General features: G+C 43.5%; 1 protein-coding gene across 5 annotated transcripts in view; it reads left to right on the plus strand.

Moving 5' to 3' along the window:
- CDC42BPA (CDC42 binding protein kinase alpha) overlaps nt 1-26,285 on the plus strand; it is a 459,430-nt gene that overhangs the window by 157,501 nt on the left and 275,644 nt on the right. For all 5 annotated transcript variants that reach the window (XM_082251633.1, XM_082251634.1, XM_082251637.1 and 2 more), the window contains exon 3: nt 10,135-10,218. In XM_082251633.1, coding sequence (XP_082107759.1) covers nt 10,135-10,218 — 84 coding nt within the window. The remainder of the gene's footprint in view (nt 1-10,134; nt 10,219-26,285) is intronic.

A 26,285-nucleotide genomic window follows, 5' to 3' on the forward strand; every position in this document is an offset into this window, starting at 1 on the left:
TACGTACTATATTTGTTGCAATCGCTTCTTCCAGATCTGCTTCCCAGTTTCTCATGCTCATTAAGGATTATCTGCTTGCAATTCTGAGAGTGTATCATTTCCTTGTGTTTAACGCTTCGTCTACCACCAGCACTGCTCAGCAACATGGGAGATTTAACTATTCTAAGGGAACTCCTGGCAAACGCAAAAATGAAGTAAAAAGTAAGAAGAAAAATGCAGTTATTTGCTCAATAAAATGATTACTTTTTTTTAAATGCTGCTAGTGTAAGTACCTGAATATGTTTTCATATTAGCTGTCCGTGATCTCTTACACAGCAGGATTCAAACTAGGAAATGTGAAGATGGAGAGCAGCGCAATAGTAGCCAGTTAAAGCATATCTACAGCCAAAATGTGTGGGGTTGTATTTTATTTTTATCCCCCATTTTGGATAGAGTATGGAATAGTTAAAATCTCTTTCAAGGTTTTTGCTGCCATCTGTGTCCCATTGGGGAGATTTCCCTTCCTTTGAGCGCAAAATCTCATCAATGCCAGTTGTTCCCCTAAGTAGGTTTCACCATTGGAAGGTTTTCGCTCTATTCTTTTTCTACCTTTTTTTTTTAATGATACATGCCAGGGATGCCCCCTATCACCCCTTCTATATGTTCTTACAATGGAACACATGGCAATGGCCTTGCGACAGAACCCAAATTTCACAGGCATTCTGGTAGGTTCTCTCCATGCAAAAATGGCCCTATTTGCGGATGACATGCTTTTATTTGTAATACAACCACATATTTCCCTCCCGTGACGAAACGCGTCGTGCGTGGTTACGTCATTTCCGCCCCACTGGTACGCAGATCCGGTCGCTAGTTACAGTAGCGTCCCGGAAGTAGCCGCTAACGAGGGACTTGCGGCCCCTACTGCCTCGTATGCTTGTATTACCTTGTTTAATGTGAGTACAATTGTTTTTAATACTTTAAATAAATGATTCAAACGGTAGTTCACTATCGAGGTCTTTCCTTTTTCATATGATACCTGGGACTTTCTCCCCCCATTCGGGAACACGGAGTTCCATGGTGACCCTGCCCACTGAGGATTTTTGACCCTATCCAGGGACATCCCCACTTCAGGAATTTGCCTTACGAGATCCCTAGGACACAAGACCCAATACCCAAGGCTTATTACCCCTGTAGGGGTGTACACCTCTGGTGAGTGCGGGATATATTGGAGGGGTGCATGGTTTTTTCCCTACCCCACACTCATCACTGGATCACCGTTTGCAATTCACTTCACCTTTGGCTGACAAGAAGCACATTTCTATTCGTATAAGCACTTTATGGACTATATTTGAACATATTTATTTATTTTGGATTTGTTTTATAATTTTGGGTGTTTTTATTGGACTTTTATACCGTAGCACCCCAGCACAGTCACTTCATTTATTTATTAACAGCAGCATTTATAAGCACTTTATGGACTATATTTGGACTTATTTTCTTTACTTTGGATTTGTTTAATATCCTGGGTGATTTATTGGACTTTCATACCGCAGCACTCCAGCACAGTCACTTTATTTGTTTACCTATAAGTAGCACTATATATTTATTATACCCTAAGCTATATGTTAAGTTTTATTTAGAATTTTACGGCTTGATTTATTGGTTTATTAAGCACTTTCAATTTGTGCACTAGCCGATTATTCCTTCCATTTATCCCTATCACTTCTTTCAATTATTTTTAACCTTCTTAAGATTTCTATATTTTATTCACCTTTTATAAAAGTCCCCATTTTTTTAGGCAGCGCCACATTACCTCGCTTTACCCTTTTATTGTTTGATATAGCCTCTTGGGCTATATTTTGAGGTAGGCTGCAGCCTTATTCACATCCATCAGCGCGGAATTTTACCCTCTTTTCATATTTCCCTCCCCGCCATACTTCAGGAATTCCAGACATTTGGAGAAGTCAGTAACTTTAAGGTTAATTATAGTAAATCAGAACTTCTCTATAGCTCCTTATTCAAACAACTATGACGAAACTCTTAACTTTCCTTTCAAGACTTGTTCTTCCTCAATTTGTTATCTAGGGATTCAGATACCAGCCTTGGCATCACAATTGTACTCTCTGAACTTCCTTCCAATACTTCAAAAAACTCAGATGGACTTGACCTTCTACTATTTTAAGAAACTCTTATGGTTTGGTAGAATCAATAGTCTTAAGATGACTATCCTCCCTTGTTTTCTATATTTGTTCCAACCGATCCCGATCTATCTTCTGGCTTCGTATTTTGATAAAATCCACCAGATTTTTTCCAAATTTGCCAGGAACTCAGCACATCCTAGAATTAGTTTTAGGACATTGTCTTAACCAAAACAAAGGGGGGGGGGGGGTTGGGGTACCTGATATCTCTACCTACCACAAAGCAGCAATATTTACACATATTATTGACTGGACAGATCACTATTCGTCCAAATTATGGGTACAATGGGAGAGCCATAGGAACCCTAAAGATATTTGTGGCCTTTCATGGATCTTACCAACTTTTGGCAAAGACCCTTTTAATCCTGTTAATCTTACTCGACAAACACTTCATATGTGGGACCTGGCGATACCCACCTTCAGTATATCCAAATACCTAGGCCCCATGACTCCTTTCTTTGGGAACACTGGCTTTTTTACCAGCTTTTCAATCAACTGTGTTTGGCCCCTGGTGTAAACAGGAACATAGAAGACTTTCTCAAGTCCTCCACTCAGACCCATCACTAATGGTAACTTCCTCTTCCCTGATGCCTCTATGTAATCCTACGCATTGGTTACAGAGACAACAGGCTCTGTCCTATATACAATCTATTTTAACACCCCTAGACATCCTTACTGAACCAACTTTCTTTGAATCTCTGCTTATACAGAAGGAACCACCTACACCTATGGTTTTCTTACTGTATTCTATTCTTATGATGCTGGCACATCCAGACCTTCCTCTGTATACGCAGAATTGGGAAAAAGACCTTCAACAGACCCTCTCCCCTTCGGACTGGCAAAAATGCTTTATCCTTACCCACAAAATATCACTAGCCATGAACACCTAAGAGAGGGTATAAATTGTTATCCCGACACTGGAAATCAACTTCCGTACACTCGCTTGGGGAATGGGCAACTGAACTAGACTCCATCAGAAGCCTGAAAGGGCTGCTCACACAGGAAATGGGAAAAGAAGAGAGACTCAGGAGTTCCTGACCTGGGCTAAAGGGAATTTGGTCACCGTCCCTAACTAGCCATGATGGAGTGCTTCAGTAAACCAATGTACTGTTTTTTTAGCTCCTTAACCTTTGGTAGTCCACTCCTTCTTTTTTTTTTTTTTTTCTCTCTCCTTTTTTCTTCTTGGTTTTCTTCTTACGTTTAGCGAGTGTAACACAAACAACATGCATAAAGATGTGATCCCCAAAACAAAAACAGAATATACGATTAGATAAAACCTAATTATTATAACGTTTGATTTATATCAATACTTAGTACTTATTGTAGCTGGGGAATGTACAGTCAGATCCATAAATATTGGGACATCAACACTATTCTAATCTTTTTGCCTCTATACACCACCAAAATGGATTTGAAATGAAACAAATAAGACGTGCTTTAACTGCAGATGTTCAGCTTTATTTTAACTGCTTGCCAACCACCGCAAGTAGATATACTGCGGCGGTCAGCCCCTCACAGGCAAAGTGACGTATATATACGTCACTAGCCTGTGAGGCTCTGGGGAGCGAGCACGCGCCGCCGGCGGCACGCTCCCGCGTGTTCACAGACCCCGCCGCGCGTGTGACTGGCGGACCCGATGTCCGCCGCTCACTCTGCGATCGTCGGTGGAGAGGGAGAAAGGCAGGCAGCTTGTGTAAACAAGCTGCCTGTCATTCTCCCCAGTGTAGAAACACTGATCATACGGTTCTACTATGTAGGACCGTTGATCAATGTTCCTACAGCTCAAGCCACAGCCAATCACAGTTAGAATCACGCCCCTAGGGAGCCCCTCCCTCTCAAATAAAGTTAACCCCTTCACTGCCAGTGTATTTTTACAGTAACAGTGCATATATATAGCACTGATTACTGTAGAAATGTCACTGGTAACCCAAAAAGTGTCAAAAATGTCAGTCAAGGGTCCGATCTGTCCGCCCCAATGTCGCAGTACCGCAAAAAAAAATCGCAGATCGCCGCCATTACGCGTTAAAAAAAAAAAGACAAAAATCTTTCCCTTTGTTAGTAAACGCGATAACTTTTGCGCAAACCAATCAAAATACGCTTTTTGCGATTTTTTTTTTTTTTTTTTTTTTTTTTTTACCAAACATATGTAGCATAAAACAAATTGGCCGAAAATGTTAAATTTTGATTTTTACTTTTTTTTTTTTTTGGGGAATTTCATATAAAAAAATGTGAAAAATATTGTTATTTTTGCAAAATTGACGCTTTTTTTTGTTTATAGCGCGTGATCAAAAAATTGCACAGGTGATCAAATACCACCAAAAGAAAGCTCTGTTTGTGGGAAAAAAAGGACGTCAAATTTGTTTAGGTACAGCGTCGCACGACCGCGCAATTGTCCGTTAAAGTCACGCAGTGCCGAATCGCAAAATACCCCCTGGTCTTTTAGCCGCCAAATCCTCTGGGGCTTAAGTGGTTAAGGGTATTTACATCCAAATCAGGTGAACGGTGTAGGAATTACAACAGTTTGTATATGTGCCTCCCACTTTTTAAGGTACCAAATGTAATGGGACAATTGGCTGCTCAGCTGTTCCATGGCCAGGTGTGTGTTATTCCTTCATTATCCCATTTACAAGGAGCAGATAAAAGGTCCAGAGTTCATTTCAAGTGTGCTATTTGCATTTGGAAACTGTTGCTGTCAACTCTCAATATGAGATCCAAAGAGCTGTCACTATCAGTGAAGCAAGCCATCATTAGGCTGAAAAAAACACAACAAACCTATCAGCAAAAATAATTAGGTGTGGCCAAATCAACTGTTTGGAACATCCTTAAAAAGAAAGAACGCACAGGTGAGCTTAGCAACACCAAAAGACCCGGAAGACCATGGAAAACAACTGTGGTGTATGACCGAATAATTCTTTCCCTGGTGAAGAAAACACCCTTCACAACAGTTGGCCAGATCAAGAACACTCTCCAGGAGGTAGGTGTATGTGTGTCAAAGTCAATAATCAAGAGAAGACTTCACCAGAGTGATTACTCTGGTATTGCCATCTCACTCGCATCCCACTACTGTCTAGAACCTGTGGTGAGATTACAGTACTATTCTGTGCCCACTACCTGTACCACTGTATTGGGAGCATGCCCTGTACTTGTACTTCTATGATACTGTAGTAGGACTGTGTTACAGTACAGTATTATCCCTGGGACCCAGCATGAGCTCATGTGGACCTCCCATTCAATTGTGTGTGCTTTGAAACCATTTTTTATTGTTATACTGAAGTTGCTCAGTACTGTATGAGGTTTGTACTGCTGTCTGTATCCTCATGAATTTTTTTGGCTGGAGTTACACTTAAAAATGTACATGTTCTGACTTACAAACAAATTCGACTTAAGAACAAACCTAAAGTCCCTATTGTGTTCGTAACCCGGGGACCGCCTGTACTTGAAACCCAATAAAGATGTTGTTACAAAAAAAAGTGAAATTGATATACAACTATAAAGACCTGACTAAAATGAGGGACACATGAGGAGGAAAGAGGGACAGAGGGACATTGTTCCAAATCAGGGACATTCCCTCGAAATCAGGGAACGTTGGGAGCTATGCTACTTGTCCTGTTTACCATAATCATTGAAAGTAAAAGAAAATCCCAAATTTTGGGTTGCCCCCAGAAAAGTAATAGATGGGAAATCTTCCAACAGGGACAATAGTTCTGGGGACACCCTGGATTTCCCTTGATTTGCATTTTTTCAGTCTTGCACAGTTGTACAGAGTCTTCTCCTGTACTGAAATTGCTTACCCTGATTTCCCAGCATTATCAGGTTTCTGTTTTGAAAAAAAAAAGAGGCAAAGCTAAATAATTTCAGAACTTTTTCCACCTTTAATGTGACCTATAAACTGTACAACTCAATTGAAAAACAAACTGAAATCTTTTAGGGGGGGGGGGGGATTAAAAGATAAAAAGAAATAAAATAATGTGGTTGCATAAGTGTGCAAACCCTCTTATAACTGGGGATGTAGCTGTGTTCAGAATTAAGCAATCACATTCAAACTTTTGTTAAATAGGAGTTAGTACACACCTGCCATCATTTTAGGTACCTCTGATTAACCCCAAATGAAGTTCAGCTGTTCTGGTAGGTCTTTCTTGACATTTTCTTAGTCGCATCCTACAGCAAAAGCCATGGTCCGCCGAGAGCTTCTAAAGCATCAGAGGGATCTCATTGTTAAAAGGGATCAGTCAGGAGAAGGGTACAAAAGAATTTCCAAGACATTAGATATATCATGGAACACAGTGAAGACAGTAATCACCAAGTAGAGAAAATATGGCACAACAGTGACATTACCAAGAACTGGACGTCCCTCCAAAATTGATGAAAAGACGAGAAGAAAACTGGTCAGGGAAACTGCCAAGAGGCCTACAGCAACATTAAAGGAGCTGCAGGAATATCTGGCAAGTACTGGCTGTGTGGTTGTCAGACTTCATAGTTCGCACTGCGATCTGCGAACCGATCTGGGGGTGTTATTAACTTTGTATCGACACCCGCAGCTGTTCGCAGAGCGCAGTGTGCACTGCCTGTGGAGGAGATGCGATGCGGAACCCGCACTAAAATCGCGCTGGTTCCTGCATCGCATATGTGTGAACCCAGGCTAAAGGTGGAAAAAGTTCTGAAATTATTTCTTTCTCTCACTTTGTTACATCACAGAAACCTGACATTTTAACAGGGGTGTGAAGACTTTTTATATCCACTGTAGATACTCTATGATTTTTATTGCGGTTTGTGACTTCTTTGTGGAAATTCTCTTCACCATTTATTCCTGTAACCTGAATAAGAAATGAGGCAAATGAATGTCACCCAGACCAGAAATTTGCATTACTTTCTATTTTGGCATTGGAAATATTTTTCATCAACAGCATCTAACCCTTTCCAAGAGGGTCAGCATGACAGCCAGTCTCCTAGCATTTTCAGAGGCAGAGGTCAACAATAGCTGCTCCATTTTTTTCTCTCATGAGGGCATTAAACTGAATATACATCCATTTTACACATAGGAAACCCAAAGTGAAAAAGGAATGGGCCATGAAATGATTTTCTAAAAATAAAGTCCTTAATAGGTTTTAGGCCATTTCTGTTCCAGGATCTTCTGTGGAATGTTATAAATATACATATTTGCAGGCTGGACCACAATAAAAATGTGAATCAGACTCCCAAGGAAACAGGAGCCACAAAGTAAACTCTACAGGGCCACATCCGGGAGTAGCTATAAAGATAAGCTTGCAGTTCTTGGATGAGCAGTGCATGATAGTCGGTGAAAGTCATGATTTAACCTGTGCCATGTAGACCTTTTTCTTACTGACCTATGCTGTCCTCTATGTGGTTGTCCAAGGCTATACATCTGCTACTTATACCATTGAATATAGGCCGTTCTTTGTGTATGCTGCATTGACCCAAAACATCCTCAATGGGTCTCTGTGCATTGCAGGTGGATAATAGCTGGTGGGAGAGCTGGCAGGGTGCTGTAAGAAAACAAAGAGAAAACAGGTGCCTCTGAGTAAGGACTGTAATATTTATTGGGCAAAGTACATTAAAAACTTAGATATTAGTAAGTGAATGCAGATGTGTGGATCGTCTGGCATCCGGGGTTGACAGGGTGCTGTACATAGCTTACTGTAAACATTACAGCACCCTGACTCAGTACGCCTCTCAAGAGCTCCAAAACACTGACCAGGCTTTTGGTAGAGGTTATGCAAATATCAAAATGCATTAAAGCGGTAGTAAACCACACCATTTTTTTTTTTTTTAACCCTGCAAGGTAATGTCAAAATGTTCTAGTATGCTTCGCATACTAACACATTATGTTACACTTACCTGAAAAACAAAGCCTTCCAGCGACAAACTTTTACAGTTGCAGTCGCTTCCATCTTCACCCGGTCTTCCTTCTGGGTCTGCGGACTCCAGCTGTGTGAGTGGTTGGAGCCGTGATGACATCACAGGACTCTGAAGGAGTGGCCCGGGTGTCCATTCCTTCAGAGCGCATGCACTGGTGACATCACTGCCTGCATGTACAGTAAATATCTCCTAAACGGTGCCTTATTATAGGCTTACCTATTGGTAAAAGTCAGAGATGGGAGTTACCTCCCACTTTAAAGGGTGGATCTCAGTCTGAAGGAGTGGATGTTCCTAGATAGGTAGGCTGCAATTGCATGCAGACCACTGTAAGTAATACTCATGTCATCTGAGATCAATGAATGAGGGGTGTCCCAAGGACAGTAAGGCAGGGGAGGAAAAAGCTGTTGGATGCTGGACTTCCTCCAGCCAGAAAATTATGCTAGCTCTGTCTGACTTAGGCCTCGTTCACATTTGATGATTTGATCCATACCCCGTGCAGGGCCATGTTTATCCACACAGTGATGCACAGATGTTCCGTGTATCCCTGTGCTGGCAGGCCCATAGCTGACTATTTTTACACAGCAGATGCATGCACACAGCCGCTGCTCCCATTGTGACATCTGTGCATGTGCACGGTCCTGAAAGCACCAAGGGTGAGTTTGGGGACACACATGGATGTAATATTGGGAGCCGCGGTTCTGTCCCAATAAACATGAGTAAGACTGCGCGATTGGGGATGCATGGAAGACTTGTGCAATCCCCAGTTGGATAAACATGGCCCTGCATGGGGCAAGGATCAAATCACTCCGTGTGATCGAGGCCTTTCTGCAGCCTCTAATGCACAACGTGAGAAGCTCACAGTGTGCAGTAAAATCAGAGTAATCCGTTTCAGTACAAGAGCGGAATTTGTACAACTGTGCAAGACAAAGTGGTTCTAAAGGCTGAGGGTTTTTTACCTTCCTGCATTCTAGTCAATCATAGCCAGTGAGGAGGTAGCGGGGGGGCCCCATTCTGTGTGTTTTATGGATACACAAAGCCGGGCTTCGGAGCAAGCATGCACAAGTGCTGCCATAGCAAGTGGCTTGCTCTGGGGGCTCTCAGAGAAGAGGAGGAGCCAGGAGTACCGGCGGGGGACCCTATAAAAAGAGGATAGGGGCTGTTCTGTGCAAAACTATTGCACAGAGCAGGTAAATATAACATGTTTATTTAAAAAAATAAAATAAATAATGTCCTTTAGTCCCGGTCGCCTCCCATAGGGAAGCTGCGGACCCGTTCTAATAGGAGCGACACAAGTCGCTCCGACTTAGAAAAAGGGTCCGGAGCTTCTTTGGGGCGACCAGGAGGCGACCGCCATAGACTTCAATGTTATGAAGTCCGTGGCGGCCGCTCCGAAGTAGCGTCGCCCCTATGTAAACGGGGCCTTAATGTCACTTGAAGGTGAAGGCCTGGAGTTCTTTAATGTCACTTGAAGGTGAAGGCCTGGAGTTCTGCTTTAACTTTCTAGAGGTGAAACGTCAAATAGATAATGTCATGATTACTGAGAAACTATCCAGTATCTTGACAGATACACATAATGGCTCTTTTCTACTGTATGTCCTCATAACAATCTATTATTCTCACAAAGTAGAACTACATTTTAAAGAATAGCAAGAAGACCAGATCTTTATTGAAGAAGAGAAATAGACTACAACAAACTGTTTGCAATCCTCTTTTAGAATGCACTTGTGCATGTGTAGCCTTGTTGCCGATATGAATGAATTCCTGTGCACATGTATGGGAGTTATGTCCTCCCTTGGGCATAAACTTGCCAGCTATTACAGTTTTTATGCAAATCAGTTTATTTTATTAGGAGGCAAACAAAAACAATTTCCAGTATGGGTCTTGTCTAAATATACCCAAAGTAGATTGGCATTTAAGAAAAAAAAAGCACAAATAAAATGACTTGACAGTTTTTACATTTTGTGATAATGTTTCTTTATGTATCATACTTCAATTTTATATTCTCAAAAATTGTCAAAATAAAAAAAAAAAAAAAATTGAAAGAAACTTTTACCATTGAATTACTGTGTCTGTCTGGCAGGTTGCAGTGGTGAAGTTGAAGCACACGGATAAGGTGTTTGCCATGAAGATCCTGAACAAATGGGAAATGCTGAAGAGAGCCGAGGTGAGAGGGGACCAGGGAGTTGGTGACAGTATATTTTTCATTCTGTGCACTTTGGTTGCATTAGAATATTTCCTGTGTTGGCTAATTTCTCTTTATGTAAACACAATTTTCATGCATTACTCTTTATTATTAAAAGTACATACAAGTATTTCTGTAATCATAAATTGTCTTATCCAGAAAAGAGGAAAATTATACTGTTTTGGTATCTGAAGAATAGTAGCAATAAAGTCATCACTATTCTGTACATAGCCTGTGTAGCACCCTCTAGTGTGCTGCTCGTGTGAGTGCAGGGGAGCAGCCAGGTGGGCTGGTGAAAAAGCAGCCAGGTAGACTAGCATTTCCTGCAGTGGTAGAGCTGGGACCAGTGTCTACAGGGGAGTTCTAGATTCTCCAGGATGCAGTTCACAACACATTGTCCTATTTTCCAAATGGACGGAGAGTTCCTAGCCTGTAATGGGCTGTTGCTGATCTAACAGAGATTGTTAGCTACTAAAGAGGAATCAATTGGAGCTGTAAATAGTGAAGTAGTTGTCCCTGGTTTTGTCACTGTCAAGTTGGGCATGCCATCATTTCTATCTCTATCCATTACCCCCTAATAACACAAAACAAAGCTCAAGGACTGTTCTCTGTGTTAGAATGAAATCAGAAGCTGTTGTGTGCCTGGCTGTGCAGCAGTGGGGAAACTTGTCATCTGCAACCCCTACGGGGATAGTGCTACACCTGTGCAGAGAGCAGAGCTGTGGGAGGGACCCAGCAGGCCCCACCCACTACAGGCTGCCTGCAGAAAAACAGGAGAGGGCGGAGACCAGACCAGTTACCCTGCACAAGGATTGAGAGCAGCAGTGACTGGTCTTTATTACAGGAAGCTCCTGCACAAATTGTCACACTGGATTACTGCACAGATTGGAAATAAACAAAAAAAAGGCACATCTGTTGTATGTTGAAAATATTTGTTTATCCAGGAGTGCCGCGTTAATCCTAATTAGCCCTAATTAACTGTCTTTGCCCTGACTGGGCGAGGTTGCAGTGTGTAAATAGAATCCAATTGTGGCAGATTTTGTTTTTCAGTAGATGTTTACTTTATAGATAACCTATTTCCTTACGCTATTTTAATACAAATCCAGCGGTGTCTGCAAAATTGTTGAGGAAGTCGGAGGACCTCTGTGGGCTTCCAGTTCCTCAGCACAGTTTATTTTGGCGAGCTGACCAAGCTTCAGCAATTATATGAATAATTAGGATCCATTCCTCTTTCAGAGAGCGAATATTATGATCTTGCCTGGGAACACAGGTCTTTGTTTGGAGCTGGAGTTTGAATGCGGACTTGTTTCAGGCAGTAGGGATCAGTCTGATTAGTTTGAACATGCATATGTGTCGGTTTTCCAATAGCAGGTAATGGATTCCGGACACGTGACAAGTTGCGTCAGGTTGGATATGTTGGTGTTGCTCCACACAAGTTATTTCAGTTGTAGGTGGAATCGGGTGGGTGAAGTCACCTGCTGATTTCTTATATGTCTTAGGTGGTGAAATCCCTGGCAGAACTTCCAACGCTGTTCCTGTCTACCTGGGAGATTTGGGTGTTCCCACCCATGTTTGTGTGTTTTATCTTATCCTGTTATATTCACCATAATTTAAAATAAATTAATAATCCTGCAGGGATGGTGAGAACCCCTCCATACACCAGGTGTGCAGACCCAGGAACTTAGAGCAGAAATTTAACCAAAATAATCCCAGATAGATAGAGGAGACTGTCAGATTGGTTTGCCTCCTGAGTTGTGTGTAAACTGCAGCTGGTACCAGGGGTATTAAATACACTCATGTTTGTACACTTATCAAGCCAACTGTGTGCTTTCATGTGAAAGTGATCCTATAAAACCACCCAATTACTCCACAAGCACTGGCAGATGCTCCCCCTCCCGCTGCTATTTATCCTGGGCTCTGCTGTCCCAACTGCGGTCTGTTATTCCCTGGCAGCGCTGGCCAGGGAAACTCCTAACTGAGCACAATCTGTGCTCAATTAGCTATGGGGGAGACTTTGGGGGTCCTAAAGGTGCTTAAAATTGCAATTGCCAACATTTTATAAAATAATATTCTAGTCAATGGAATCCATTAATGCTCAAATGATTGACATGTCTAAACACATGTGCAGTGCGTGGCTTTAGAAACATTTTAAGCAACTTTTATTCTGCTTGGAGTTCAGAACGGGTGAGCAGATGCCCTGTGTTCATATGGCATTAGTTTAAGTCCGCTTAAAAACTTGTGTTTCAAGTTTTGAATAGAGCAGGGGTCTCCAAAATGTCTAAACAAAGGGCCAGTTTACTCTTCTTCAGGCTTTAGGGGGTCCGGACTGTGGCCTGTGGGAGTAGAAAATGCCCTAGCATCAGTGGGATTAGACATTGTCTCAGGCTTGGTGGTAGGTGGCAGTAGAACTAAATACATAGCGCCTGCCGTCAGTAGGAAGAATAGTGGCCCACCATTGGTATTAATGGGAAAAATAGTGCTCTTATTGTTGGTGTCAGTGGAAGCAATTATGCCCCATCGTTGGTGTCAGTAGGAGGAATAATAGCCCATTGTTGGTGTCAGTGGAAGGAATGGAGCCTCATTGTGTTATTTATTGGAGGAATAGTCCCCTATATCAGTAGGAGGAACAGTGCCCCATCGTTTATATTGAGGGATCGCCAAACTTTTGAAACAAAGGGTCAGTTTACTGCTGTTAACATTTTAGGGGGGACGGGCTGGACTATAGCTAGTGGCAGTAGAAAATGCCCTGGCATCGTTGGGAGTAAACAAAGCTGTAGGCCTGATTGTCAGTGGGAATAAAAAAAAAAATAATACATAATTGGTGTCAGTGGGGGAAATAGTTCCCCATCATTGGTGTCAGTTGGAGGAATAGTGCCCCATTGCTGATGTCAGTGGATGGATTAGTGCCCCAAAAATTGGTGTCAGTGGGAATATTCGTTCCCCATCTCTGGTGTCAGTGGGAGGAATAGTTTCCTGTCTATGGTGTCAGTGAAATGAATGGTGCCTTGTATCAGTGGAAAGAATTGTGCCCCGAAGGCCGGATAATGACAAGCAAAGGGCTACATCCGGCCTGCAGGACGCAGTTTGGAGACCCCTGGTTTATATAATTGGAAGGAATAATGCCCTATCATTGGTGTCAGTAGAGGGAACACTGCCTCATTGGTGGTGTCAGTAAAAGGAATGGTGCCTCATTGTTGGTGTTATCGGAGGAATAGTGCCTCATATGAGTAGGGGGAACAGTGCTCCAAGGGCTGGATAAATGCAAGCAAAGGAGCACATACAGCTCATTGTCATTGGAAGGAATAGTGCCCTATCATTGGTGTCAGTAGAAGGAATACTGCTTCATTGGTGGTGTCAGTAAAAGGAATAGTGCCTCATTGTTGGTGTTAACGGAGGAATAGTGCCTCATATGAGTAGGGGGAACAGTGCTCCAAGGGCTGGGTAAATGCAAACAAAGGACCACATCCAGCCTACGGACCACAATATGGAGACCACTGGGTTGGAGTGTTACTTGTGGAGAATTCAACTCACTTTGTGTCCAGTAAGATGTTGTCAATAGGGTAGGAAGTGAGGGTAAGGCTCCATGTACATGGGACATTGTTAACAGTCCCTTTGAATGCTGGAATTTTTAGGACGTTTGAAACGTCCGTTCGGTGGCGTTTGTACCCGCGTTTAGCGGGCGTTTAGCGGCCGTTTGCATTTAGAACCGTTCCTAGAGGTCAAAAAAATTATTCCCCTTTAAAATGGAAAAACGCGAACGCTAAACGCGGGTCATCGCGTTCGGACGCGTTCAGGGACTGTTTTTAGATCGCAATTATTTGCGTTCGAACGTGTGTTTCCCGGCGTTTCAAACGCACAAACGCGTCCGAACGCAAATAATTGCCTTCTAAAAACAGTCCCTGAACGCAACTGCCTGCAAATGACTGTAAACGACCTGGTGTACATGGACAGATAAGATAAAATGTAGATGGGTTCAGGGGCTTCTGAAAAAAACGCCCAACTGCTCCTAAACGGCCATTTCCAGCGTCCCGTGTACATGGAGCCTTACTCTAATGGAGCCCAGGAAAGCAGCATGACTTTGAAAGGGGTCGTAACCCCTTCTCCACTCTATCCAAAACAAAAAAAGAAAGTTTTCCCTGGACATACACTTTAACTCCCCAGCATCTACCAAAATATGAACGTTTTGGTTAGAATGACTCTTTATTTTAACCTCTGTTTCAGCAAACCACAGAGAGTGATATTACCGTAGATAACTTTGGAACACTTTGCTAACCTGTGTGTGACCTTCGGCTGGTATGATGGGCCTGTCCTGTTGCATGCTGGGTATGGAGCTGTAATCAGTATTGGTATGTCTCTGCATGGTTAGCCGACTCCTCTGTTTAATATCCCCCAAAGGTATACCAGAATCAGCTCCCACCGCTGGTGCTGTGGAAAGTATTTTAATGATCTTCGTTCAGCTAATTCAGATGCAGAAAAAGCCAGGATCGGATTTCTAATGAGTCGGGAGTCCAAATACTCATATACTGTATACAACAAAAAATGGATTACTGTATATTTGTATAGAGCCTGCGAGTACATAAAGCGTCCCACTACTACACATCCTCAGCTGCAGGGTTAGGATCAGTGGCTGTAGGAACAGTGTAATATTATTCCTTATGTAAGCTTTGATGAAATAAAATCAACCTGTAACCGCAGAATTTACGTCCATATTACTGATAGCTGACACACAAAAGTGCCTACAGTTGTTTTGTTTTTTTTTTTTCATTTCTGTACGAAAAACCCCTTTTCATTTTTGCCAAAATCACACAATTATCTTTTTTTTTTTTTTTTTATATCTTTTTTTTATTCAGATGTATTATTACCCAATAGTTGACTGACATTACTGAGAATATAGCTTATCCGTTTAGTAAATACTGGTGCCAATACAGAGAATGCAGCCTATCCATTAATTAACTACAGGTGACATCACTAAGGCCATAGATGGTGTGATTTTCTTTGGCTGCAGGAAAGAAAATCACTGGATTCCACCATCAACACAGTCAGTGTTGATGGGGGGGATGTCTCCCTTGGAACTATTGTGTTCTCCCAGTGGGGAGGGGGGGACATAGTGATTACTGTTAGCAGCTATAGATGTTGGCAAATAATCGCAAGTAAAAATCTGACATGCTGGTAGTATCCAAGTCGATCGATGGATCAGCCTGCCCATAGATGGTTCGAATCTTGGCTGGTCCCTGCTGAACTTGCCGAGATTCTTATCTATGCCCAGTTTAAGAACGCAGCCTATATAATCTCTAGAGACTGAGGACAGTAGTAAGAATCAGTGGCGTAGCGTGGGTTGTCAGCACCCGGGGCAAGGCAAGTAATTTGCACCCCCTAACCCGCGGGATTTTAGCACTCGAGTCTCTTCCACTAGATTAGTTAATCTTAGTTGCCTCGGACCCGCTTCCTGATTGGCCCGGAGGAGGATCTTTGTGACAATAGCGAATTTTCATTTGCTATTGTCACACAATGGGTGGGCTCGGGGAGCACTGCTCTGCGCCCCGGGTCCACCCTTTTTTGAAGCCTATTAGAGCCTCTGACTCTAATCAGGTGATAAAAAAAAAACCCACTCTGTGACAGCGCCAGGCTGCTGACTCACTCGCTGCTAAACACGTTGGACATCTCCCAGCCTAAAGATGGAGGCAGCCGCAGACAGTGTGTGAACTGTGTATGTCAAGAGTCAGACAGACCGAGTGACACTGGCAATGCGCCCCCCCCAGATGTTGCGCCCGGTGCGGCCGGCCCCCCCTGCACCCCCCACGCTACGCCACTGGTAAGAATATAGCCCATCCTTTTACTAGATACTGGTGACCTCACTAAGAGTGCAGTCTGTCCATTTACTTAGAATGCAGACTAGCCATTCACTGGAGACCAGTGATACCACTAAAAATTGTCTATTCATTTACTAGATGCTGATGACATTACTGAGATTGCAGCCTATATGTTCACTAGAGACCAATGACATACTGAGAATGCAGCCTATCCATTCACTGGATGCCATTGACATTACTGAGAATGCAGCCTATCCATTCACATGATGCCAGTGACATTACTGAGAATCCGTCCTATTCACTGAAGTCCAGTGACATCACTGAGAATGTAGCCTATCCTTTCACTAAATACTAGTGGCTTTACTGAGGATGCAGCCTTTCTCAACCTTTTTTAGCCCTTGAAAGAAATTTTCATGCTCAGGGAACCCCTGCTAAAATTACTTTATCTACAGCTCATGATACATTAGTTTGAAGAAGAGTAGTCCTGAACTTTATTTATAATACCACAATGTTCCTAAAACAAGAATTTCTGTGGGGCTTTTCAAGGCCCTGTGCAGCTGAAAATCAGTCTGTCCCTTTCTATCACTGCACAGGGTTCAGGCCCAGAAAGGCCTCTTGAAGCATCAGTACAAAGTCATTTTTGTCATTCAGCTGTTTTGGGTGTGGATGCTGAAGGTCAAGCAGTGTAGTGTAAAGCAATACGGGAAGGCAGGCTTTCCACAACACACCCCCGGGGTATACGGCAACTGGAAAAATACTCCTGCAATTCCTTTGTAGCCCAGACGGCTGCAGAAAGCATGGAGCAGACTCCTGGGAAGAAAGCGCTACATGCCTTTCATAGGAAAAAAATCTCTCATGTCTATTTATAGAGCTTGAAAGGAAGGACATTTACACTGAAGATTAGCTGAATAAAGACATTTTTAGGATTTTTTTTTTGCACTGTAACCCTTTGGTTACCAAAATTAAAAGCAGATTGACATTGTTTGCCACCCCAAGTTCTTGCATGGCTCTCTGTTCTGTTTCCCATGTGGTTTTGTGACCGCAGTCTGAGGTCATTAAGTGCAAATATTTTCCAGTGTGCAGAAAATGCCGAGATTGAGAGATTGCCTGGGATCAGCTGACATTTCAGAGCAGGAAATAAAAACTGCATGCAACCAGCAATGCTTTTAATTTGGGAAAGGCTTATATTAGATTGTAAGCTCAAAGAACAAGCTGGGTTGTGTCTCTGTCATTGGGTTTCAGTTTAGAAGAACATGTCGTGATTGGTATTATTATAGTGCAGATATCTGAATTTTATGACTTTTTCATAACTGAGCAGGCTTACTTATGAAAACATTTTCCTTTTATTTAACTCTACTTATGTCACACATACCTAAAACTTTAACTATATTGTGAGGGATGATGATTTGAAACTAAATCTAAAAACAGGATTGGGGACAATTAGATTGAAAGTAACCCCTCAATACAGCAGTACCAGTGATTCAAAAAAAAAAAATGGGATTGGTTAAAAAATAACATGGAGTATCTGAGCAGCAGGGAAGAGGACAAGATAGAAGAATTTGCTAGAACCTGGGAAAACTGGGCAAATAATAAAAAAACAGAAAATATGTGGAAATCTGTATAGAGTAGGAGCTAAATAGAGAGAGGGTGGAGGTACCGGAGTGCGAAAAGAATAAAGGGGGCACCAGAGTAGAAGGGGAAGGGGGATGGATAGGGGTTAATAGTAAAATACTTGGATACTTGTGCTTTTTATCTGTTTTTTTAAAGTATTTTTTTTTTTGCCTTTTTTCTATGGAGAGAATAAATAAAATGTAAAAAAAAAAAAAAAAAAAGACAGTATCCCCTCAAAGGAGACAGCTGATAAGGCCCGCCGCCACTGTGGAGCCAGTGGTGCAGGCCTGCGCCTCCATGATGAATATGATTAGGGTAGACCAGCCCTCAAAAATTCCACTCGCCTGCTCGCATTTTGCGAGTGGATTGATGAGCAGGGCGAGTAAGAAACGGGCTGTACTGTAGGGGGAATATGCAGCTCCTCCATTCAGCCTGCCTCCCCTGTCACAATGCAGTGTGTGTGTGTTTAATAGCACAGTGAGCAGCTCCCCCCCCCCCCCCTCCAGGAATGGGAGAGGCTGCATGTGCTCTGCCTTCTCCCGCTTCTCTCTCTCTCTCTCTCCCTGAAAGTTTCATTAGCATCCAGCAGCTACGTGGTGAACTGAGTGAGTAAGATGAGCACAGTGACCGGACTTACTCCTCCCTACCTGGTCACCCCCCCCCCCCCCCTCTGTCCCTGTCATCACCCCCTCTGTCCCTGTCATCTTCCCCCCTCTGTCCCTGCCCCCCTCTGTCCCTTTCATCTTCCCCCCTCTGTCTCTGTCATCTTCCCCCCCTCTGTCTCTGTCATCTTCCCCCCTCTGTCTCTGTAATCTACCCCCCTCTGTCTCTGTCATCTCCCCCCTCTGTCTCTGTCATCTTCCCCCCTCTGTCTCTGTCATCTTCCCCCCTCTGTCTCTGTCATCTTCCCCCCTCTGTCTCTGTCATCTTCCCCCCTCTGTCTCTGCCATCTTCCCCCCTCTGTCCCTGCCATCTTCCCCCCTCTGTCCCTGCCATCTTCCCCCCTCTGTCTCTGTCATCTTACCCCCTCTGTCTCTGTCATCTTACCCCCTCTGTCCCTGTCATCTTCCCCCCTCTGTCCCTGTCACCTTCCCCCCCTTTGTCCCAGTCACCCCCTCTCTCTCTCCCTGTCACCCCCTCTCTCTCTCCCTGTCACCCCCTCTCTCTCTCTCCCTGTCACCCCCTCTCACTCTCCCTGTCACCCCCTCTCTTTCTCTCTCTCCGTTTCACCCCTCTCTCTCTCCCTGTCACCCCCTCTCACTCTCCCTGTCACCTCCTCTTTCTCTCTGTCACCCCTTCCTTCTCTCTCTCCATTTCATCCCCTCTCTCTCTCCCTGTCACCCCCTCTCACTCTCCCTGTCATCCCCTCTCACTCTCCCTGTCGCCCCTCTCTCTCCCTCCGTGTCACCCCCCTCTCTCTCCCTCCGTGTCACCCCCCTCTCTCTCCCTCCGTGTCACCCCCCTTTCTCTCCCTCAGTGTCACCCCCCTCTCTCTCCCTCAGTGTCACCCCCCTCTCTCTCCCTCTCTTCATGTCACCTCCGTCTCTCTTCGTGTCATCTCCCTCTCTCCGTGTCAGCCCCCTTTCCCTCTCTCCGTGTCAGCCCCCTTTCCCTCTCTCCCTGTCAGCCCCCTCTCTCTCCCTGTCACCACCTTTGCCTATCTCTGTGTCAGCCCCCTCTCTCTCCCTGTCACCCCCTTTGCCTCTCTCTGTGTCAGCCCTCCTCTCTCCCTGTCACCCCCGTTGCCTCTCTCTGTGTTAGCCCCCTCTCTCTCCCTGTCACCCCCTCTCTCTGTCAACCCCCCCCCCCTGTCTCTCTGTCAAACCCCCTCTCTCTCTGTTGAACCCTCTCTCTCTCTCGGTTGTTGTTGTTGTTAATATTTATTTTTGTAACTTAATTCTGAATAAAACATTTAACAGTGTAATTTTATGAGATATTTTACGAGGGCGTGTTTAGGGGCGGAGCAGGGTAGGGTTTGGGTGGGGCAACAAGTGGCAAGTAACTCTTAAGGCCTGGCTAGTAGCTCAGGACTTGAAATTTTGAGCCCTGGGGTAGACTATGCCTCAACAATGGAGAGCATGGGGGAGGAATGTGCCTCCCCAATGGAAACAGTTGAGTGGCTCTGCATTCCCAATGGAGACGATTGGAGAGGACTGTTATTCCCCAGTGGTCATGGTCGCAGAGGGCTTTGCCTTCCCAATGGAGACGGTTGCATTGGCTGTGCTTTCACAATGGAGATGGTTGGAGTAGGACTGTGCCTCTCCAATGGAGGTGGTTGGAGAGGGCTGTTCTTCCACAACAGAAGACAGTAGTGAGGTCTGTGCTTTTACATTTGGGTACTTTTTGGTCAACAGTGTCTGCTCAAAGGAGATGGTTGGTGAGGGAGGACTGCTTCCACAGTGGAGATGGTTGGGAAGGACTGTCTCTCCCCAATGGAAATGGCTGGAGAGGGTTGTGCATTCACAGTGGGGAGATAGTTGGGTGGGCAGAGTCTCAGTAGTGGAGAGGTTGTGGAAGAAATGTGCCTCCACGATGGAGACGGTTGCGTCAGTTTTACATTCACAATGGGGACAGATGGGAAGGAATGTGCCCCCCCCCCCCCATGGAGACATTTGGGTGGGCTGTGTATCCACAAAGGAGATGATTGGGGAAGGGTTGTGCCTCAATGGATATGGTTAGGATGAGCTGTTCCTTCCCAATAGAGATGGTTGGGGAGGACCGTGCTTCTACAAAAGAGACAGTTGGGGACTAGGGAGGTCTATTCTTTTACATTTAAGAAGTTTTGGGAAGCAGTGTCTCCTTAAAGAAGATGTTTGGTGAGGGCTGTGCCTATACAATGGAGGCAGTTGGGTTGGCTTTGCTTCACAATGGAGGCAGTTGAATCTGCTGTGTCTCCACAAAAGGGATGAATGCGGAGGACTGTGCTTCCATAAAGAGGTTGATTAGGGAGGCCTGTGCCTCCACAAAGGAGACGGTTGGGGATGACTGTGCTTCCAGAGTGGAGTGTGATTAGCGAGAACCCCAAACTAGATGGTTGGGTTGGCTATACCTATTCAGTGGAGACAGTTAGGTGGGCCGTGCCTCCACAATGGAGATGGCTAGGAAGGGGTTTGCCTGCCAAATGGAGCTGGGATGTGTCTTTATAATGGAAATGGTTGGGAAGGGCTGTACTTCCCCAATAGAGAAGGTTAAGGCTATGCCTTCCCAATGGAGACAGGGAGGGCTGTGCTTCCACAGTAGAGATGGTTAGGGAAGGTTTGTGTCTTTACATTTAGGCTGCTTAGGATGGCAGTGTCTCCTCAAAGAAAATGGTTGGGGAGGGGCTGTGCCTCTAGAATGGAGAAGTGTTGGGGGTCCATGCCCCTGTGTGTATAGGTAACACAAAGTGATCACAATCGTATTCTAAAGCATTCCAAAATGGTTTTGATTTTTACACCATTCTTGGCACCTACATCCTTATTTCTCCCTATTAGATTCTTTTGGTAGCTCTTCCCACGTGCACATGGAAGCAACTTATAAACACCCATTGACCTCTTGTGAGTGACACTACAGGATACTCTCTGTGTGTGAATTTTTGCCTTCCTCTTGTTCATAGTATACAGTATATGTCGGCAACCATTTAGAAATGTTTTCCGCTCCTTGAAGTGGGAAGGGTAAATATGCTGATTTGGCTACTATTATCTGCACACCGCTCATTGTTAGTTTACCAAAACTGTCTGAAAGAAGGAATCCTCACTTTTTTCTCTCCCTACAACAGCCATCGGATGCTTCCTTTTATTCTTCCATTCCACACTAAGCAATTGAAAAGGAGAGTAGGATTATTTGCTATGAGCACTAAAAGCCTTTATATTTTGATAAAGAGAATCCTTTCAAATGCAATTGCCAGATTGCTATATGTGAATGTGGTGCAGGTATGCTTGGACTTCCAGAACCGCAGAAGAGCTGCAGGTTAATCAGGCCCAGCCATCATCTGGTACAGTCCTGGAGGACAAGTGATGGATGATGCCAGGAAACTTTCTGTTCACTTAACCTGAATCTTTCCCTGGAAAAATATTTAATAAACAAACTGCACCATGGCAGCAAATGGACTGAAGAGAGTCTATTTCCAGAGTCTGTTAAAATAGATTCCTTTATGAAGCGACAATATTGCGCTGATTATGTCCTTTCATGGCCGTCCTCTCACCAGTCACTGCTTAAATGTATTTATTCACCATATTTAATTACTCGTACAAGTTCTCCATGTATGCACATACAGTACATATACATCCTCCCTTATACATCGATCATGAGAGAAATACAGAGTTGCCATTGCTGGCTTTCCTTCTGAAAATACTAGTTGCCTGACTCTGCCTGGCTTCTGGAAGGCCATAAAAAAAGTCTAGTTTTTAATCGCTCTATATTTTGCTTTGGAGCCAGTTAAAAATGTTAGGAGCCATTTTTTTTTTTAACTAACAAAGCTTACAGGTAGAACATGTAGCATGTCCCCGAAGGTGAACTTACCCTTTAACCCTTTCACAGCCAGAGACCTTTTTTACACACGTTTAGTCCAACATGTCAAACCTTAAATTTGCGTGTACCCGTGAAATGTACCTCAGTACCTTATATTTTCCATAGCTAATGCTTTAGAGCCCCTTTTAGGTCATCAGTTTAGCGTTACGGAGGAGGTCTGGTGCATGAATTATTGCTCTCATTCGGGCATGTTCGCCGATATGCAACGTGTATCGCAATCACCGTTTTCAGGTGTAGGCACCCCACAGCGTGCATTTACGTTTCTACGTGCATATGTGGGGGGGCCCAATTTTCTTTTTTCTTTTTGGGGGGGGGGGTGGGGGTCTATGTGCTTGGATAAAACTTTAATTCTTTACAATAAGAAAAAAACTTTTTTTTTTTAACTAAACTTTCAAACCCTATGTAATATTTTTTTTTTTTTTTTTATTGGGTGACCAGTTCTTTTTAATGAGACACGCAGGGTCTAAAAGACCTTGGATGTCTCCCCTGTGCTCCACTGAATGTAATGCAATGCACATCGCACTGCACTGACGTCACGTCCGTCCTGGGTCAACAACAAGAAGGGTAGAAGAGCTGACGTTTGTCCACTCTCCCCCCTCCCCTCTACCAGGCAGCACCCGCTATGCCGAACCTGGGCCTGCAGATGGATACACAGCGGGTTGGGGGGAAAAGGTGGGGCACGCGGGGTGTGTGCAGAATTCGGGCAGCAGCCTAGGCACCAGGACCAAATTCTTGTTGCCATTGCAACCTGGTGCCTGGGGTTTGTCAAGCCCTGCTCTATACCCTATCCAGATCATAAAAGTGTAAGTAGACCAAATCACTAGTTTCCCATATAAGCTTTAACATGTTAATGTTCTTTCAGTCAAGTCATTTTTAAGTCTGCAGCAATTGTTAAAATACCTGGTGATGCTGCTGTTAGGATCATTGTTCTAGGGTGACAGTGTTCTGTCCCTGTATCCTGACTGCTCTCATGTGCTGTCACATAGAATTCCATTGCAGGCTACAATTGACCATTTTAACGCACATTACACAGGCTTAGTCCACTGTTGTCACCATCAGGAAACATGCCTGAGAAATTACATTCAGCCATCAATCGAGTGCATGTGGATAGGAAGTGGCTTTACGAGATCAGCAGTACTGAGATGCTATAGGACGTAAATGTTGAAAACGTTTTGAAAGCTGAACTCCTCAATAAACAAACATGGTCTAAATCAGGCATGTCCAACCTGCGGCCCGGGGGCCGCATGCGGCCCAGAGCCCCAGGCAATGCGGCCCACTGCCCCCTGACAATTTTTCTTTTTTTGATGGGGAAGAAAGAAGTCGGGGGCACGGCCACAGCGGCTTCCAACTAACTGTAGGCAGAGGCTTCCTCTGAAGGGATCATCCTCTAGTTGTGTTAAATTAGTGCTGGGGGGGCGGCAGCTCGGGATGGGTGAGGGGCACATTTTATTACTTATATACCCTAACTATAGTTTATATTTTATAAGCGGCCCAAGAAAATTTCTCTACACTCATTGTGGCCCAGAGAAGCCAAAAGGTTGGACACCCATGGTCTAAATGCAAGAGCCATGTGTATTCTTGAATCTAGAAGTGCTTTGTGTATTTCTTCCAGATCTGTTCAGTAATCCAGTGTAAACTTTGCCTCTGCACAGGAGCTTCCTGCAATAAAGACCGGTCACTGCTGCTCTCTCTTCTTATGCAGGGTAACTGGTCTTGTCTCTGCCCCCTCCCGTAGTTTTGTGGAGGCAGTCTGTATTGGATGAAGCATCTTAGGCCCCTCCCACAGCTCTGCTCTCTGCACAGGCTATGTACAGCACAGTGATGATGTCACTTCTATTTTTACAAGGCAGTATCTTGAGTTTGGAAAGGCATTTGACACACACAATGTGGATTAATACCCACTTTGACTCTAACCAGAATAACCAGTCAATGAATTTGAAACTCCTGACCTGCCAACAATTAAATATTTCTTACAAATCGTCCATGAACAACAGTAGATTAAAAGGTATTTTTTTTTCCAACCTTGATGCAGTACATTTACCTGCAGTGCATATCTAATTTTATCTGAAAGAAACATTTAGATAGTGGACTCTATTTAGAAAGTCCCCAAATAGGAGCCCCTTTAGTTGGCCATAGCAAATAGGCAGGCTCACTACCTTTAATACAACTGCTGTAGGGAAGTTAGGTTATGTAAGAGTTTAGTGCCGTGGTCACACCTAAAGCTGGCTATACACCTGTTAGATATACATCAAAAACTTTAGTTTTTGGAATGTTCTTTCAATTTTCTAATTGGGTAATGGAGACGAATTGTAATTGTTTTTGACTGCAGTGACGTAAAAAAACCAAAGATGAAGGATGAATCATTTTTTTTAGATGATAAAGAAGTTTCTTGTATGAACAAAAAATAAATAAATGTATAACTGTTAATATGGCCCTCAGCCAGGAAAACCCTTCTTGTAATGCACTAGGAAAAGTTTTGTCTGGAATTAGAACTTTCGTGGTCATGAAAATTTGTTTTTTTTAAAGCCTTACTCCAGGATTGAACTTTATATAGTTTGTTTGGACAAAGCAATGATTTCCTTCACTGACCAGTGCTCTTGCTGTCAGCATTGTATAAACCGTATGTAGTATCAGGTTCATACAGTACGTAGTGCTGTGTTCCAACAGCGGGCTATACTTCCCTCCTGGAAAAAAATCAAGTGGGGCTGAGCACTGCTCAGCCATTCAGAGGAAGCTTTGTATTTTCTTAATAAATACAAGCTTTCTCCTAATAGCTGAGGTGGAGAAAGTGAAATTCGGTCACACACTGTTTAAAATGCAGAGTTGTATAAAGTACTCGAAACCCATACTTGAGTAAAAGTACAGGTGCTCGAGCAAAAAGTGACTTGAGTAGAAGGGGAAGTGCTCGATCAAAAAGTGACTTGAGTAGAAGTACTAAAGTATTCAACATTTTTTGTACTTAAGTATTGCAAGTAGTTTTTTTTTTTAATTTTGCTACTGAAGTACTGAAAGTAAAAGTACCAGTAGTTTTGAAAAAATAATTGCTACTCAAGTACTGAAAGTAAAAGTACAAGTACTGTGTTATGTAGTTATTAAAGAAAGAAGTCAAAAGTTTGAACATCATATTGTTTTTTATTATTTCAAATGCAGCTTTTATTTATACATGCAGTAGCATTTATTTTCGTATGCGCTGATAATACACGTTTTGAGCTTCATGAAACCTGCCATCTACTGTTCTGGCAGTGGTAATTTTTATAATTGTAACGAGTAACTATGCAGCACAAAAAAAAAAAATATTGGAGTAGAAGTATTGAAATCATTGAAAAAATGTAGTGAAGTAAAAGTGGCAGTAGGAGAAAAAAATTCTACTCTAGGAAAGTACAGATACCGCCTTTTCGGTACTTAAGTACAGTAGTGAAGTAGTTCTACTTATTTACTATACATCTCTGTTAAAATGTACCTGTCCCTGCCGAACTGGCCGAATTTCAATCAGTGTAATGGCCCGCTTAAGAAAGCTGACATGATGTACTCAGGGCATCAGGGGCAATAGCACTAGACATCCTAGTAATGTTGGGCCTAACTGTGAAATTTGTCCTACTTGGACCGGTGGAAGGTCAAGCAATTTCACGGAATGGGGTGTCAGAAGCACCTTTAGTGGCAGAAGGTGAGCTGTATTGTCTTGTGTGATGGCATACCCTTGAGATGTCCTTGAGGAAAGAACCAGGCACCACTCAATGTCGACTTTTATTTTTATTTTTTTAATTCTTTTATTATAGCAAGGTTTCTCAGATACAAGTCAAGTTGTCTCGACACAACTTCCAATCATATCTAGGATACAATAAGACAACACTTATTAGGCATATGCCAATGACAGGAAAGAGACGAGACCAATGAATATGTTTGCTGACTGCTTGTATACAGCTTTGCATAAACTACAGGATCTCCCCTCCTCCCAAAAAGGTCTTAAAGCAGAGCAGGACCAAAAAATATGGAATATTGTGCCCACCTCCACGTTGCACCACCAACTTGTGTCAGGGATAGCACAATCCATCTTATGGAGTACATAAGGGACTCTGCACATTGTCGAAATTTAACTCCCAGAAGGAAAATTCTATTTCT

The sequence above is a fragment of the Pelophylax lessonae genome (assembly GCF_965119305.1).
Source record: "Pelophylax lessonae genome assembly, chromosome: 3".
Lineage (NCBI taxonomy): Eukaryota > Metazoa > Chordata > Amphibia > Anura > Ranidae > Pelophylax > Pelophylax lessonae.